Source organism: Callithrix jacchus, chromosome 10 (assembly GCF_049354715.1).
Source record: "Callithrix jacchus isolate 240 chromosome 10, calJac240_pri, whole genome shotgun sequence".
NCBI classification, from domain to species: Eukaryota; Metazoa; Chordata; class Mammalia; order Primates; family Cebidae; genus Callithrix; species Callithrix jacchus.
Window position 1 is genome coordinate 129,328,704 of NC_133511.1, and position 12,995 is coordinate 129,341,698.

The 12,995-nt window shown below is 58.4% G+C and overlaps 1 protein-coding gene across 5 annotated transcripts in view; it reads right to left on the reverse strand.

The window, feature by feature from the left end:
- KCNQ1 (potassium voltage-gated channel subfamily Q member 1) overlaps positions 1-12,995 on the reverse strand; it is a 403,111-nt gene that overhangs the window by 318,292 nt on the left and 71,824 nt on the right. For all 5 annotated transcript variants that reach the window (XM_078341766.1, XM_035263711.3, XM_003734333.6 and 2 more), the window contains exon 2: positions 3,924-4,014. In XM_078341766.1, coding sequence (XP_078197892.1) covers positions 3,924-4,014 — 91 coding nt within the window. The remainder of the gene's footprint in view (positions 1-3,923; positions 4,015-12,995) is intronic.

Here is a 12,995-nt window from a genome sequence, read left to right on the forward strand (position 1 = left end):
AGGGGTGCCAGGGAGGCAGCCGGCCTGAGAGAAGGGAGCTGCAAGGCACCGAAAGGCCTGGCCCCTGCTGACCAGAGATCCGTGGCCACAATTCAGCAAAGAGCCACCAGGTGGCGCACAGACCCCAGGGATGCGCGGACAGTGGGCAGGACTCCCGGAACGAGGCCCCCCGTGCCCTTGGGAGCGAGGCCCAGCACTGTGCCTTGAAATCCAGGGTCTGCCCTCCTGCCGGGCAGGGCTGCATCCTGGGGAGCAACCCTACTTGTTCTTCTCTATGACCCTGTCCCCCACCGGGTTTAGATGCCACACTGGGACCTCGGGGCGCTACTGGTGATTCTAGGGCTGAGTCGGGCACGTGCAGCCCAGGGCATGTCTGAAGGTCTCTGCAGGTTGGGCCTGGGAGCAGGCTTCTCTGGGTTTCACCCTCCCAGACGCACAGGAGATGACCCCCTAGGAAGTGGGGACCTGAACTTGCGAGCTTTGGTGCTGACGGCCCGGGCTGGGCAGGGGCACCTGGGTGGGCTCACGTCAGCACCGGGCTGCCATTTGAAACCAAGCAAGTCCCAGGCCGCTCGGGGGGTCAGGAGCTAAGCACCCAGATCCAAGCCTGCAGTGCACGAGGGACAGGACAGGCAGGGTCTCATGTCTCATGCACAGCACAGGCATGAACACATGTACATACACACACGTACGCACACACAGCAACACATAACTATACATGACTACACACAACACAGCCATGCATAAACATACAGTATGTGCTCACAGGTGCATGGTACAATGGGCCTATATATGGCCACATTTACACATGTGTACATGCTCAGATACACACGTGCACACATGTATGCACATTGAAACAGAGCCAAACATGCATTAAAGCCCCCACATGCGCATGTGTATGCACATTTACCTACATACTCAGATACAGATGCACACTGCAACACACAGCTGCACCCACAGGTAGACACGTGCACGCCCACACAGCCAGATGTCCACACGTGCACATGCCTGCAGAGGCGCATAGCGCCTCACACGGAGACCCTCCAGGGAAATGGTTGGCAGCCCGGCTCTCACAGCCTGGGAACCAATGGCATCCTTGGCCCCAGGCCCTCCAGGGAAAAGTACCAGGTCAGGGACCCCTACAGACCCAGCACCATGGCAGAACCAGCAAAGGACATGCCATGCCCATTCCTGCAGGTGAGCCAGCCTTGTCAGCTGGCCGGGGCAGGACGCCCTCCTCCAGCGACTTGGTGGGATGCTCACCTGAGGGCCAGGTCTGTGGTGGGTGAAGAGGACTTGAGGATCCTGGACAGGTGCCACGGGGACACCATAAAAGGCAAGGCCCATGCTGCCAAGGCCACTGGACATTGCCCTGAGGGTGAAGGACAGCCTCACTGCAACAAAGATGGCATCGCAAGACCTCATGTCATGGGGGCAGTGTGAAAGTCTGAGGTATGAGGGGACAGTGTGATAGGACATGAAACTCACATGCCAGGACCAAGGGGGTTTGTTCCAGGAAGGCAAGGCAGGCCGCTCACCAACAGGAGCAGGAAAGACCCCTGACCAGAATGTACATGGTCACTGTAAAACCACACCAGACATCAGCCCTGAAGGACCCTTCCTAAGCACGGGAGACGCATCTCCTCTGCCCAGGGGCTGGCCTGCCCACAGAAGCCAGGAGGTTCTAGCCTGCCACGGACACCACCCCCAGCTCTGGACAGACCCAAGCAGCAATCTGCCCTCCTGGCAGGCATTCGTTATCTGGAAACCCCAAAGAATGCAAAGGACAGAGGGGAACACTTCTGTGACCACAGTCATGAGAAGAAGCAGGGCCACAGCCTGTGGCAGAAATCAATGGCTTTCGCAGACGCCAGAAAAATGCCTGGAAACCAGACAGACCAGAGACTCCCCATGTGACAGCAGCAATAACAACTTACCATCACCCACATTGTTATTATCAGGAAGACAAACTGACGGACACCTCCATAATGAAACCGTAACACTCCCCACGCAGACACGCCCCGCTCTCGGAGTCCAGGGAGATGTCAGTCTCCCCAGATTCATCCATCCACCCCCATCACGTTTCTTCCCAGGGCTGGACCAGGTGACGGCAGAGTTCACTGGGAAAAGCAAGGCTGCAGGTGCCACCAGGAACCCCTGAAAAAGCGAGCCATGCAGAGGCACAGAACGGCACCATGAGGCTGGCTCTTGCACAGGGAGAGCCAAGCAGGGAGGGCCCCGGTGAGGGAAGGTCCAGCGGAGCAGTGGGGCAGAACAGAAAGCCCCAGAGCGGACCCTTCCTACTGCCTCTGGACCTCTGCGTTACAGAGAAGATGGGTCCTCCAGTCAGGCAGGACCGATGGACTGTGGAAGGCATGCACCGGAAGACCCGGGAAGCCAGGGAAGGACAGCCGGCCTATGCCTCACACCCCTCACTGGGAAGCTCCCAGCTGCCATGGAACACACACAGTTAACCTGGTCAGGGCAGGCGAATTACTCCGTACTCAGCTATGGCCCAAGCTCCAGAAGCAACGAAGGAAAGGTAAAGTTGGCTCCCTAGAAATAAGACAGATGCCAGCGCCAAAGCCATCACGAGAGGACTCGGGAGCCCCGTGGGGCAGGCTCCCCTGGCCAGGAAGACGCAGCACTGACAAGAAGCATGAAACCAGCCCGGATCCACCTGTGCACGCTGGGAGCTGAGCCGCGACTCTCCCTTTGCAGATACCGGGAATATTCCACAAGACTGGAAAATGGTGACACCGGACCAGGGAGAGTTGCCGGACCGGGTCCTGCTGGAGCCTGTGCGCTGCCCACGGCCCACACTCAGGCGGCTTCCGTGGGGACCCCGTGGGCTCCAGACACAGCTGGTCCCCTGCACCCCGCCTTCCAGGTAGCCTCACAGCCAGATCAACTTCAAGGTTTCCTACCAGGCCGTGAGCCTGCCTCGTCCTGCTCCCAGCACCTGGCCAGCAGAAATGGCACAGCATGGAGCAGCCCCACCTATGGCCACTCACTCCAGGCCTCCTCGCCAGAGCTGGGCCTGTTCAGGTTGAGAGGTATCTGGGGACCTGTTCCCAGCCCTTTCTTGGGGAGGACAGGAGTCCTGAGACCCCACCTCAGAGAGAGGAGCTCAGACAGCTGCCCAGGCCCAGGACGTGGGGGTTGGAAATTCCCCGGATCCTCAAGCGACCCTGGGCACCTCCAGGCACACTGGTTTCATGCTTCTTGTCGGTGCTATGTCTTCCTGGCCAGAGGAGCCTGTCCCGCCAGGCCCCTGAGTCTTCTCACAATGGCTTCATCTCATTTCTAGGGAGTCAACTTTCCCTTCCCTTCATTGCTTCTGGGCACACAGGCACAACGCGGCTAGTGGTGCCAGCCCTCACCCGCAGGGAGGAAGACACAGGGCACTCGGAACCCAGCAAAGGCCTGAGGAAGGACTGTGTGCTGAGGCAGGCACTTCCCCCAGCTTAGCTGATGGAAGGGACCACCCAGGTGCCTGGGGTGGGGGCTGCTGCTGGGACACCTTCAGGGCCCATGTGCCAGCCATAACCCAGGAGCAGGAGTCACCAGACGCCAGGGACACTGGACGAAGGCTCGGGCAGGTGTCTGCCAGCCACACCACCAGCTCCACCCTACATCCTCCTTCCTTTCAGCCAAGCTTGGAAGCCCCTCTCTAGGAAGCCCTTTCAGACTGCCAGCTCCAGGCTTCTCTCAGTCCTTGCCCCCCTGGCCTGTGACACACACATCCCAAGTCACTTGGCAAGTGTGGGTGCTGGGGAGGTGTCCCCACCGTGTATCAGGGCAGGGCCAACATGTGAGCAGGGGGCCAGGAGCGGCTCTGCCCCACGTTATGGGATCAGTGCCAGGGAGATGCCAGCCCCCAGGCAGCGTGACATCCAGCCGTGCCCTCGGACGCTACATACCATCCAGAAGAGGGTCCCCGTGGCCAGGGCAGCATATTGCTCGATGGTGGACAGCACGCTGAAGATGAGGCAGACCAGGACAATGAGGAAGCTGCAAGACAGGGACACGGTGGTCAGTTCCACGGCCTCTGCCTACCCCACAGCGGTCGGTTCCACGGCCTCAGTCCACCCCACAGATGCACCTGGGGAGCAAGCGGAGGGACCCCGGCCTCAGCCCTGCCCCTGGGTAGGAATGGACAGTGCTGTGAAAATGCAGTTGTCCGTTAGCTGAGCACAGGTTGTCCGTTAGCTGACTCAAGGTGGGTCTGCACGAGGGATGCCGGCCCGTCACGGGACGGGACAAGGTGCCAACACAAGCCGCCACATGGACGGGCCCTGGAAAAGTGGTGCCAAGGCCAGACACAGGCCAGACACCTGCCCTGGAAACATGGTGCCAAGGTCAGACACAGACAGGTGACCGCCTGCTGACCACCTGCCACGTGGCTACCCCCAGGACAGCCAGAGCCACAGAAACAGAAAGCAGACTGGTGGCTGCCCCAGGGCGGGTTAAACGCTCTGGATGCAGATGGCCGTGATGGCCACACAACGCTCAGTGTCCTACAGCCACGAGGGGCCCACTTTCTGTAAGTGAAACACGGCGTGGAATTGCATCTCGGCACAGCTGATTTTACAGCTCACTTCCGGAGCGCAGTCAGTGGCCCCTGACCAAGAGTGGAAGGCCCAGGGCAGGGGTGCTGGTGGTCACAGCACAGAAGCCAGCCCGGCTGGGTGAGGGTCCTAACATCTGCACCAAGCATCTGGTTGGCAGAGGGGCCTCGAGGCTGCAGGCTGTGGGCCCTATCATGTGGTTTTACTTCCTCCTCCCCAGGGCCCTGAGGCTGAGCCACAGAACCCATGAAAGGGAAGGCGCAGAGCCCCACCCTGGGGCCAACGCTCTGTGGGTGCGTGGAGAACAGACGGGCCGCCTGCTCTGATCCCCGGAACCATAAAGATAAGGAGCTGCTGCCTCCGCAAACGCACTCTCCAGGGCCTGCCCCGCCTTCCTCCTGCCTCAGGGGAGACTCCAAGGGAGCAAGCGGAGGGACCCCGGCCTCAGCTTGCTCATGGGTTCTCAGCGACAGGACGGCCAGCAAGCGGCCACATGGCTCCAAGGTCCCCGGGAGACACAAACAGAAAGCCACACACACAACGTGGGGGTGCCAGCATAGGGTGCCCCAGGCTCCTCCTCTCCCTGAGGTCCTGCCATCCCGAGTGGCTTCTAACCTACCCAGGGCAGCCAGGGGAACTCCTGCACTCGGCCGCACCCAGAACCCATCCTCTCACACCTGTCCAGTTGCGCACAGCCTGACACACCCTCCCCAGGTCCCCAGAGCCCACAGCAAGCAGGCTACCTCCCTGCACGGCCTGCCCTGGCTCATCCTCCCATGCACAGAGGCTTCTAAGCGAGCTGGGGCTCTGGGGCCAGCTCCACAAGCTCCTGTGGGCAGGCAATCCTTTCCAGGCCTCTGGCTGCCCCATCCAAAGGCACTGGAGGACTCACTCAGCCAATGACCCTGCTCAGGCCCCCTTCCTGGGTTCCTCCCTCCCCACAGCCACAGTCCCGCTGCTGCAGCCACCACTTCCTCAGCCACCTGCCTCAACGACACCCCATCCTGCCCACACCGGCCAGCTCCACCCGCAGAGCCAACCCCAGTGAGCCCCTGTGTGCAACCTGCCCATCCATCCTCATCTCCCCCTGACCGCAGTGCCCACCTCCGCCCTCGGCACCCCCAGCCCACATACCCAGCCAGACAGTGAACCCTCAATGTCGCCCCCCAGCATGATACCACGATGGCCCCAGACCACCCCAGCTCCTCCCAGCCTTGTTGCCAGTCCTGACTGTGCCTGGCCCAGCCCACCTCAGTCCCCCTATACCTGCTGCTGCCCAGCGTGGAAGGCCAGCTTGAGGGTCCAGCAGGCGGCTGTGTCTCATGGGCAGAGCCCAGTTCTGACGTCCAAACCTGGCCCCCACAGCACCCCACTGTGTCCTTTATACTCAAGTATCGCCGCTGGGACCAGAGTCTGTTGTGCACCCGCCAGACCATGAGCACCCCAAGAGTGGGCTGCAGTCCACGCCCAGGACAGGGCCTGGCACACAGGAGGTGATCAGCCCTGTGTGAGCTCCTTCATTTAATCTCTTTTTTTTGAGATGGAGTTTTGCTCTTGTTACCCAGGCTGGAGTGCAATGGCATGATCTTGACTCAACGCAACCTCCGCCTCCTGGGTTCAGGCAATTCTCCTGCCTCAGCCTCCTGAGTAGCTGGGATTACAGGCACACGCCACCATGCCCAGCTAATTTTTTGTATTTTTAGTAGAGATGGGGTTTCACCTTGTTGACCAGGATGGTCTCGATCTCTTGACCTTGTGATCCACCCGCCTCGGCCTCCTGAAGTGCTGGGATTATAGGCGTGAGCCACCGCGCCTGGCCCTCCTTCATTTAATCTCTAAGCCCCAAAGTTGCCACTGTGTCCCTGCCACCATGACCCTTCCTTTGCTTCCTGAGGTTACTCCCTCACTGGGACATTCGGCCCAAATACAAGTGTGATCAGCCCTGTGGTTCCCAGGAGCACCTGGAAGCTGGCATGCAACCCTGCCCTTCCTTGGGCCTCGGTCCCCTGACCCTGCCCACCCGGAGCTCTGGCTGCATCAACTGCCTGGCATTTGCACGTGAGGTGCTTCCAGCCAGGGGCCCTCTCTGCACCCCACCCTCCACACTGCCTTGGCTCTAAGGATACTTCCTGCACAGCTTGGACAGGGTGTCCAGGCCCTGCCAGTCTCCCACACTGACCACCATGCCCTCATCTGTCTCTGGGGCCATAATCCACACAGTGCTGGCTTGGGGTGGGTGCAGAGTACTTTGTTCGACAGACACGGCTGGAGCCTCCAGGACGACTGTGCAGGGTCCCCTCCATAGGGTGAATCTGTGGATCTTACGGGGACACGAGCAAAGGTCAGCCAGGAGGGGGAGGGCCCCTCTGCACTGGGCACCATTCCGGGTGCCGCAAGTGGGCTCAGCCTGGCCCACTTTGCCCTGAACATGCTGCCCACTGCCAGAGCAGGGCTCCCTCCAGGCTCTCAGAAGAGCCTTTGCGCCAACCCACAGGCCCTGGCCCTGAACCCTGCACCCCCAAGGCTGGGCTGGGTCTCCGCCCCTTGCTGGTGTAACTGCCGGCTCTTCCCACCCCTCCAGGGCTCCGTCTGCCACACCTAATCCTCCTGGGCGTCTGTTTGTTTTGATTTGCAGTGAGCAGGGAAGTAAGATTAGACACAGCCTGGCTCAGCCACAAGGAAGCAGAGCAGGGGTTCCCTGGGGAGGAGATACCACCCGCCTGCTCCCTTAGCAGGAGATACCGCCCGCCTGCTCCCCCAGCAGGAGATACCGCCCGCCTGCTCCCCAGGCCCATGGGGTGCAGAGGCCCAGGGCAGCATCTGCACACGGTGATGCAGGGCCCACTGGTTGCCCCTCCGTGGCCATGTGACCCAGGCAGCTCCCCTGCCTCAGTTTTCTCATCAACACAAAGAAGCCGCCCACAGTGCTTCTACCAGGCTGTGGAGGGATGTGTCAGCAGGGAGTCAGGAGTGAGAGTCTACTTCACCCTGAGGCCTTGGAGAAGCCCGGAAGCTCCCAGTGCCATCTCCTGCAAAGATGTGGCAAAACCTGCCACCCCCCAGTGGCTGTGGGAGGATCCATTAAGTTGCTCTCTGTCCAGTAATAGGAAGTGCCCCCGCAGGCCACTGCCTGGCACCCACGCGCCCGCCCACCGACTACTGGCCCAGCCAGTGCTTTGCAGACAGTAACGCAGATCCCCACAAGACTCTGCCAGAGTGCGACATCACCACAGGGTGCCATCGAACACACGCTACGGGCAGGGAAACTGAGGCTCCAAGGGCTTCTGAGGTCACACCTGGGTAAACTGAGGAGACACAGGACTGCAGCCTGGTTCCCCGACCCGGCACAGCTGGCGTCCTGGAGGCTGGGCCCTGGGACCCTTTGGCCCTCGGCGTGAGACACCTTGCTGGGCTCTGGTCTCGGCGCACATGAGCAGGGATGGCGCTGCAGAGAGGGCGGCACAGCAGCGTCCCTGTCACCCAGCTTGGCCTCCATCTTCCTGTCCCCTTCTGCAACTCGGACCCTCCTGCTTCTCTTACAAGAACCCCTGAGATCACAGGTAGGGCCTACCTGGGTATGAGGCATCCCTCAGTCACCCTGCAAAGCCCCTTTGTCCACACAACCTACCTTGTTCACAGGACAAGGACACAGACACCTCAGGGCCACCATTCAGCCATGTGACAGCCACGTCTGCCAGCCACGCACCCGAATTCACACCACTGCCCCAGCCTCTCAGTGACCTGCCAGAAGGCGTCACATACCCCCACTCTCAGATGAGCAAACGGAGTCCTGGGGAGGGAAGGGGGCTGTGGCCCGGACCCAGATCTGCAGACCCTGACTCCTCCAGGCCCAGGTTGAAAGCTTTAAACTTTCAGGACACGGTGGAAAAGCCGTAAACTTCCTTCAAGGCAGAGGTGAATGAACGGAATTGCTGCAGCTTCTCTGCCTGTCACAGGGGCACTGTGATGTGTACCTGCAACCTGGAGGCTGACATAACCCCGCCTCGCAGCCTCTCTTCTAGAAGACCACAGGCAACACTGCCTTCTGCATCTGCCGTCAGGCCTTTCCATTCCTATGCTGTTTGGGTGACAGCCGGCCATCACGGTGGCTGTTGGTGTCTTCAGCCACACTCACACGCCTCGATGACGGCTTGGAAACTTGATGGCGGGGCCGCAAACACCAAGCGCCTGGGCTCCGTGGGACAGACTGCAGGTGCAGAACCTCTCCTGCCCACATGCAGTGCTCTGGGGACACATGCGCTCAGGTGTGTGGAGTCACTGCAGGGGGAAGATTCCTGACTGGGCCTTTCGGGGAAGACAGAAACTGGCCAGGGAAGACCGCACGCACCCTGGGCCAGACCCGCAGACTGCACCCAAGTGGACGTCCACCCCAACCCTCGGGGCGGAGGTGCCTGGGCAAAGCCTCATGTAGTGGAATCACAGCTGAGGCAGAAGACAGCACTCCAGGCCCAGGGAACGTTCCCCTGCAGGCTGGGCAGATGGTGGAGGCGGGTGCCCCTGGGCCAGGCTGGCTGTCAGCCTTGCCATATCCTGAAGGCTAAATGATTCTTCTGATATTTCCATAGGCAGTGCTGGCCTCAGAAGGAATTACATGATAAAGCTTACTTTATCTACTCCAGATACAAAGTTTTACCTCATTTATCACTTTACCTATTCTTGTCTTGGGCAGAGCTGAGAGCCTCACAGGTGGTGGGCTGGATGTTACTCAGAGGCCTGTGCCCTCTCCCACCTCTACAGGGCCACCTGCCACCCCCTCTGCCTCAGCTCCAAGGCTAGGCAGTCACAGCCCCTGACTCCACAGAGCCGGAAAACTGAGGCCCTGGGAAAGGAGAATCCTATGTGTGTTCTGAACTCAGAGTGGGAGGCGGGGCAGGCTGGTGAAGGGGTGAGGGACAGAAGACACCGACCCCTCCAGGTCATGCAGTCCCCTGAATACTATCCCAGCTGAGCTCCCTGGAAGGTATGGCCACATGAGTGGGGAGCCCACCACACCCCAGGAGACAACCCCCTACTTGTTCTCCTTTACGGCAAATTGGCCTCAGGAGCAGTATGGGGCTGGCTGGAGTCCAGTGAGTTAGCCGACATTTCAGCGTCTCAGCACTGGGTGACCAGGAACACGGAGAAGGCAGGAGCCCTGCCAGGGCCATAGCCTGAGACGCTGCAGGAGGGCTCTTCAGGGTGCAGGCAGCAGGCCTGCCTGGGCTCCACGGCTCAGATGGCCTGGGGCTACAGCGAGCTGAAGCTGGGACTCCACAGCCTGCTGTCACACACACGGGGACCCCTGAGCAGTGCCTCTAAATGGGCCGGGTCGATCCCGGCGACCCGCCAAGTATACCCAGTCCAGGCGGGGGACGTGCCGTGACTCAGGCCTTGCATGCCCACTCAGGAGCAGGCCTCACACACAGTGTGTCACAGCCGCTTTAGCCATGGAGGGTGTTTTATAACCTGAGGTGCTTCCTGATAAAGCTGAGAAAGCGTAAAGGGAGCTGCCTACTTCACGCGCAAAGACACGTGAGCAGCTTGAGGGGCGCCCTCAGAACTCCAGCTGCAGGCCACTGCACCCTGGAGCTCACCCCGGGTAGAAGCTGAAACCCCGGGGCGTGTGACCACTGGAGCATTCCACAGAACTTTGCTCTCTCAGCTCCATATGCTTAATTTCTTGAGTCTATAAACATAAATATTATGTTAATACTTGAAGAGTTTTGTCAGTCTGAAAAGCATCACGTGTGGAAGGACATGAGCACGGAAGGACCTTTGGGGACAGAGCGCCGGTCACAGAAGCGTGAACGCTGCAGGGCTCCACTCGGGAGGCACCCAGAGCGGCCAAATCTACGGTCACAGGGAGGAGGATAGTGGGGCTGGGGGAGGGGGGATCTGTGGATACAGGGAGCCAGATGGCCAGGCAGGGGAGAGGCAGGTCCCTGGTCACGCAGGACGGCGGGGCTGGGGAGAGGGAGCAGCGTTTCACGGGTGCAGAGTCTCAGTTTGGGAAGGGAAGTTTGGGTGTGGATGGTGCTGGTGGCTGCACAGCCACGTCAGTGTACCTAATGTCACTGAACTGTGACCTTACAAAGAGCAAAGATGGTAAGTTTTGTGTTATGTGTATTTTATCACATGCGTATTTTGTGACAAATGGGACCTAATCAGACTCCACAGCTTCTGCACGGCAAAAGAAATAGTCATTAGAGTGAATCGGCAACCAACAGAATGGGAAAAAATGTTTGCAGTTTACCCATCTGACAAAGGGCTGATATCCAGAATCTACAAAGAACTAAAACAGATTTACAAGAAAAAAAAAAAGCCCATTCAAAAGTGGGCAAAGGATATGAACAGACACTTTACAAAAGAAGACACACATGAGGCCAATAAACATATGAAAAAATGCTCATCATCACTGGTCATTAGAGAAATGCAAATCAAAACCACATTGAGATACCATCTCACGCCAGTTAGAATGGCGATCATTAAAAAATCTGGAGACAACAGATGCTAGAGAGGATGTGGAGAAATAGGAACACGTTTACACTGCTGGTGGGAGTGTAAATTAGTTCAACCATTGTGGAAGACAGTGTGGCAATTCCTCAAGGACCTAGAAATAGAAATTCCATTTGACCCAGCAATCCCATTACTGGGTATATACCCAAAGGACTATAAATCGTTCTACTATAAGGACACATGCACACGAATGTTCATTGCAGCACTGTTTACAATAGCAAAGACCTGGAATCAACCCAAATGCCCATCGATGATAGACTGGACTGGGAAAATGTGGCACATATACACCATGGAATATTATGCAGCAATCAGAAATGATGAGTTTGTGTCCTTTGTAGGGACATGGATGAACCTGGAAACCATCATTCTCAGCAAACTGACACAAGAACAGAAAATCAAACAGCACATGTTCTCACTCACAGGCAGGTGTTGAACAATGAGAACACATGGACACAGGGAGGGGAGCATCACACACTGGGGTCTGGTGGGGGGAAATGGGGAGGGACAGCGGGGGGTAGGGAGTTGGGGAGAGATAGCATGGGGAGAAGTGCCAGATATAGCTGAAGGGGAGGAAGGCAGCAAATCACACTGCCACGTGTGTACCTATGCAACTATCTTGCCTGTTCTTCACATGTACCCCAAAACCTAAAATGCAATTAAAACATTTTTTAAAGGAAACAGTAAATAACATTCATAGAGCAAGCATCAGAGTGTTGAAAATGTTCTTGCTGGGTGCGGTGGCTCACACCTGTAATCCCAGCACTTTGGGAGGCTGAGGCAGGTGGATAAACCTGAGGTCGGGAGTTTGAGAGCAGCCTGATCAACATGGAGAATCCCCCCCATCTCTATTAAAAATACAAAAATTAGCCAGGTGTGGTGGTGGCGGCACATGCCTGTAATCCTAGCTACTGGGGAGGCTGAGGCAGGAGAATCGCTTCAACCTGGGAGGCAGAGGTTATGGAGAGCTGAGATTGCACCATTGCACTCCAGCCTGGGCAACAAGAGTGAAACTCAGTCAAGAAAGAGAGAGAGAGAGAGAAAGAGAAGGAGAGAAGGAGAGAGAGAGAGAAAATGTTCCAGGTGGCTGCTGAATGAGTTCGTGCAATGTTCAGACCCCTACTGGGGACGGGACCTTGCCAGGCTAAGCGGACAACGGCTTTGTGAAGCAAACCTAAAGCCACAAGCCAGCTAGGGCCTTGAAGGTGCAACTTCGAGGGACTAAACTTCGATGCTTAAACCCCAAACCACATCTAGAGGCCTTTTTTTTCAGGAAGAAAAAACAGAAGTCATCCTGGGAGATTCCAAGTGCCCCAGCAAGGAAAGCCTGGGGGCTGGAGAGGGCAGGCATCCCTTGGTTGCTCACTGTCCACCAGCTGGTCTCCCTCCATCCCTGACCTGGCTGCTGAGCTCAGAGCCCTCAGATGCAGATGCCCAGGGGCAGAGGTCTCAGGGCCTGCCAGGGCTATACTCCAGGGCTGAATCCACACCTCAGAAAGAGCTACCAGCTGGCCAAGCCCCACACCACTGGCTGTCATCGGGGAGCCTCAGCAGGGTTTGGGGGTCACCAAGGCCCCCCATCTGTTGACCTGCTTCCTGGTGCCGCATGGGTCAGGGGTCAGGCATCTCCTGACCCCTCCCAGAGGGGCGAGTCCAGCCCACACTGAGGGCCCCATGCTGGGCTGGACACTGGGCATGGGATCCCCCTCCAGACCCCACATGGAAAGTGCCACATCATGGAAGCCCTAGTAAGGATCCGGAAGCCCTGGTGAGGCCCATCTGGTCCCAGGCTACCCCCTGGAACCCCCCCGGATCAGGGAGCAGGAGGCACTGCCAACCAATGGGGACACTAAGGCTGAGACACAGCATGAGACATGCCCAGACTGGCCAACTCCAGGGCCCCGGCCCCAC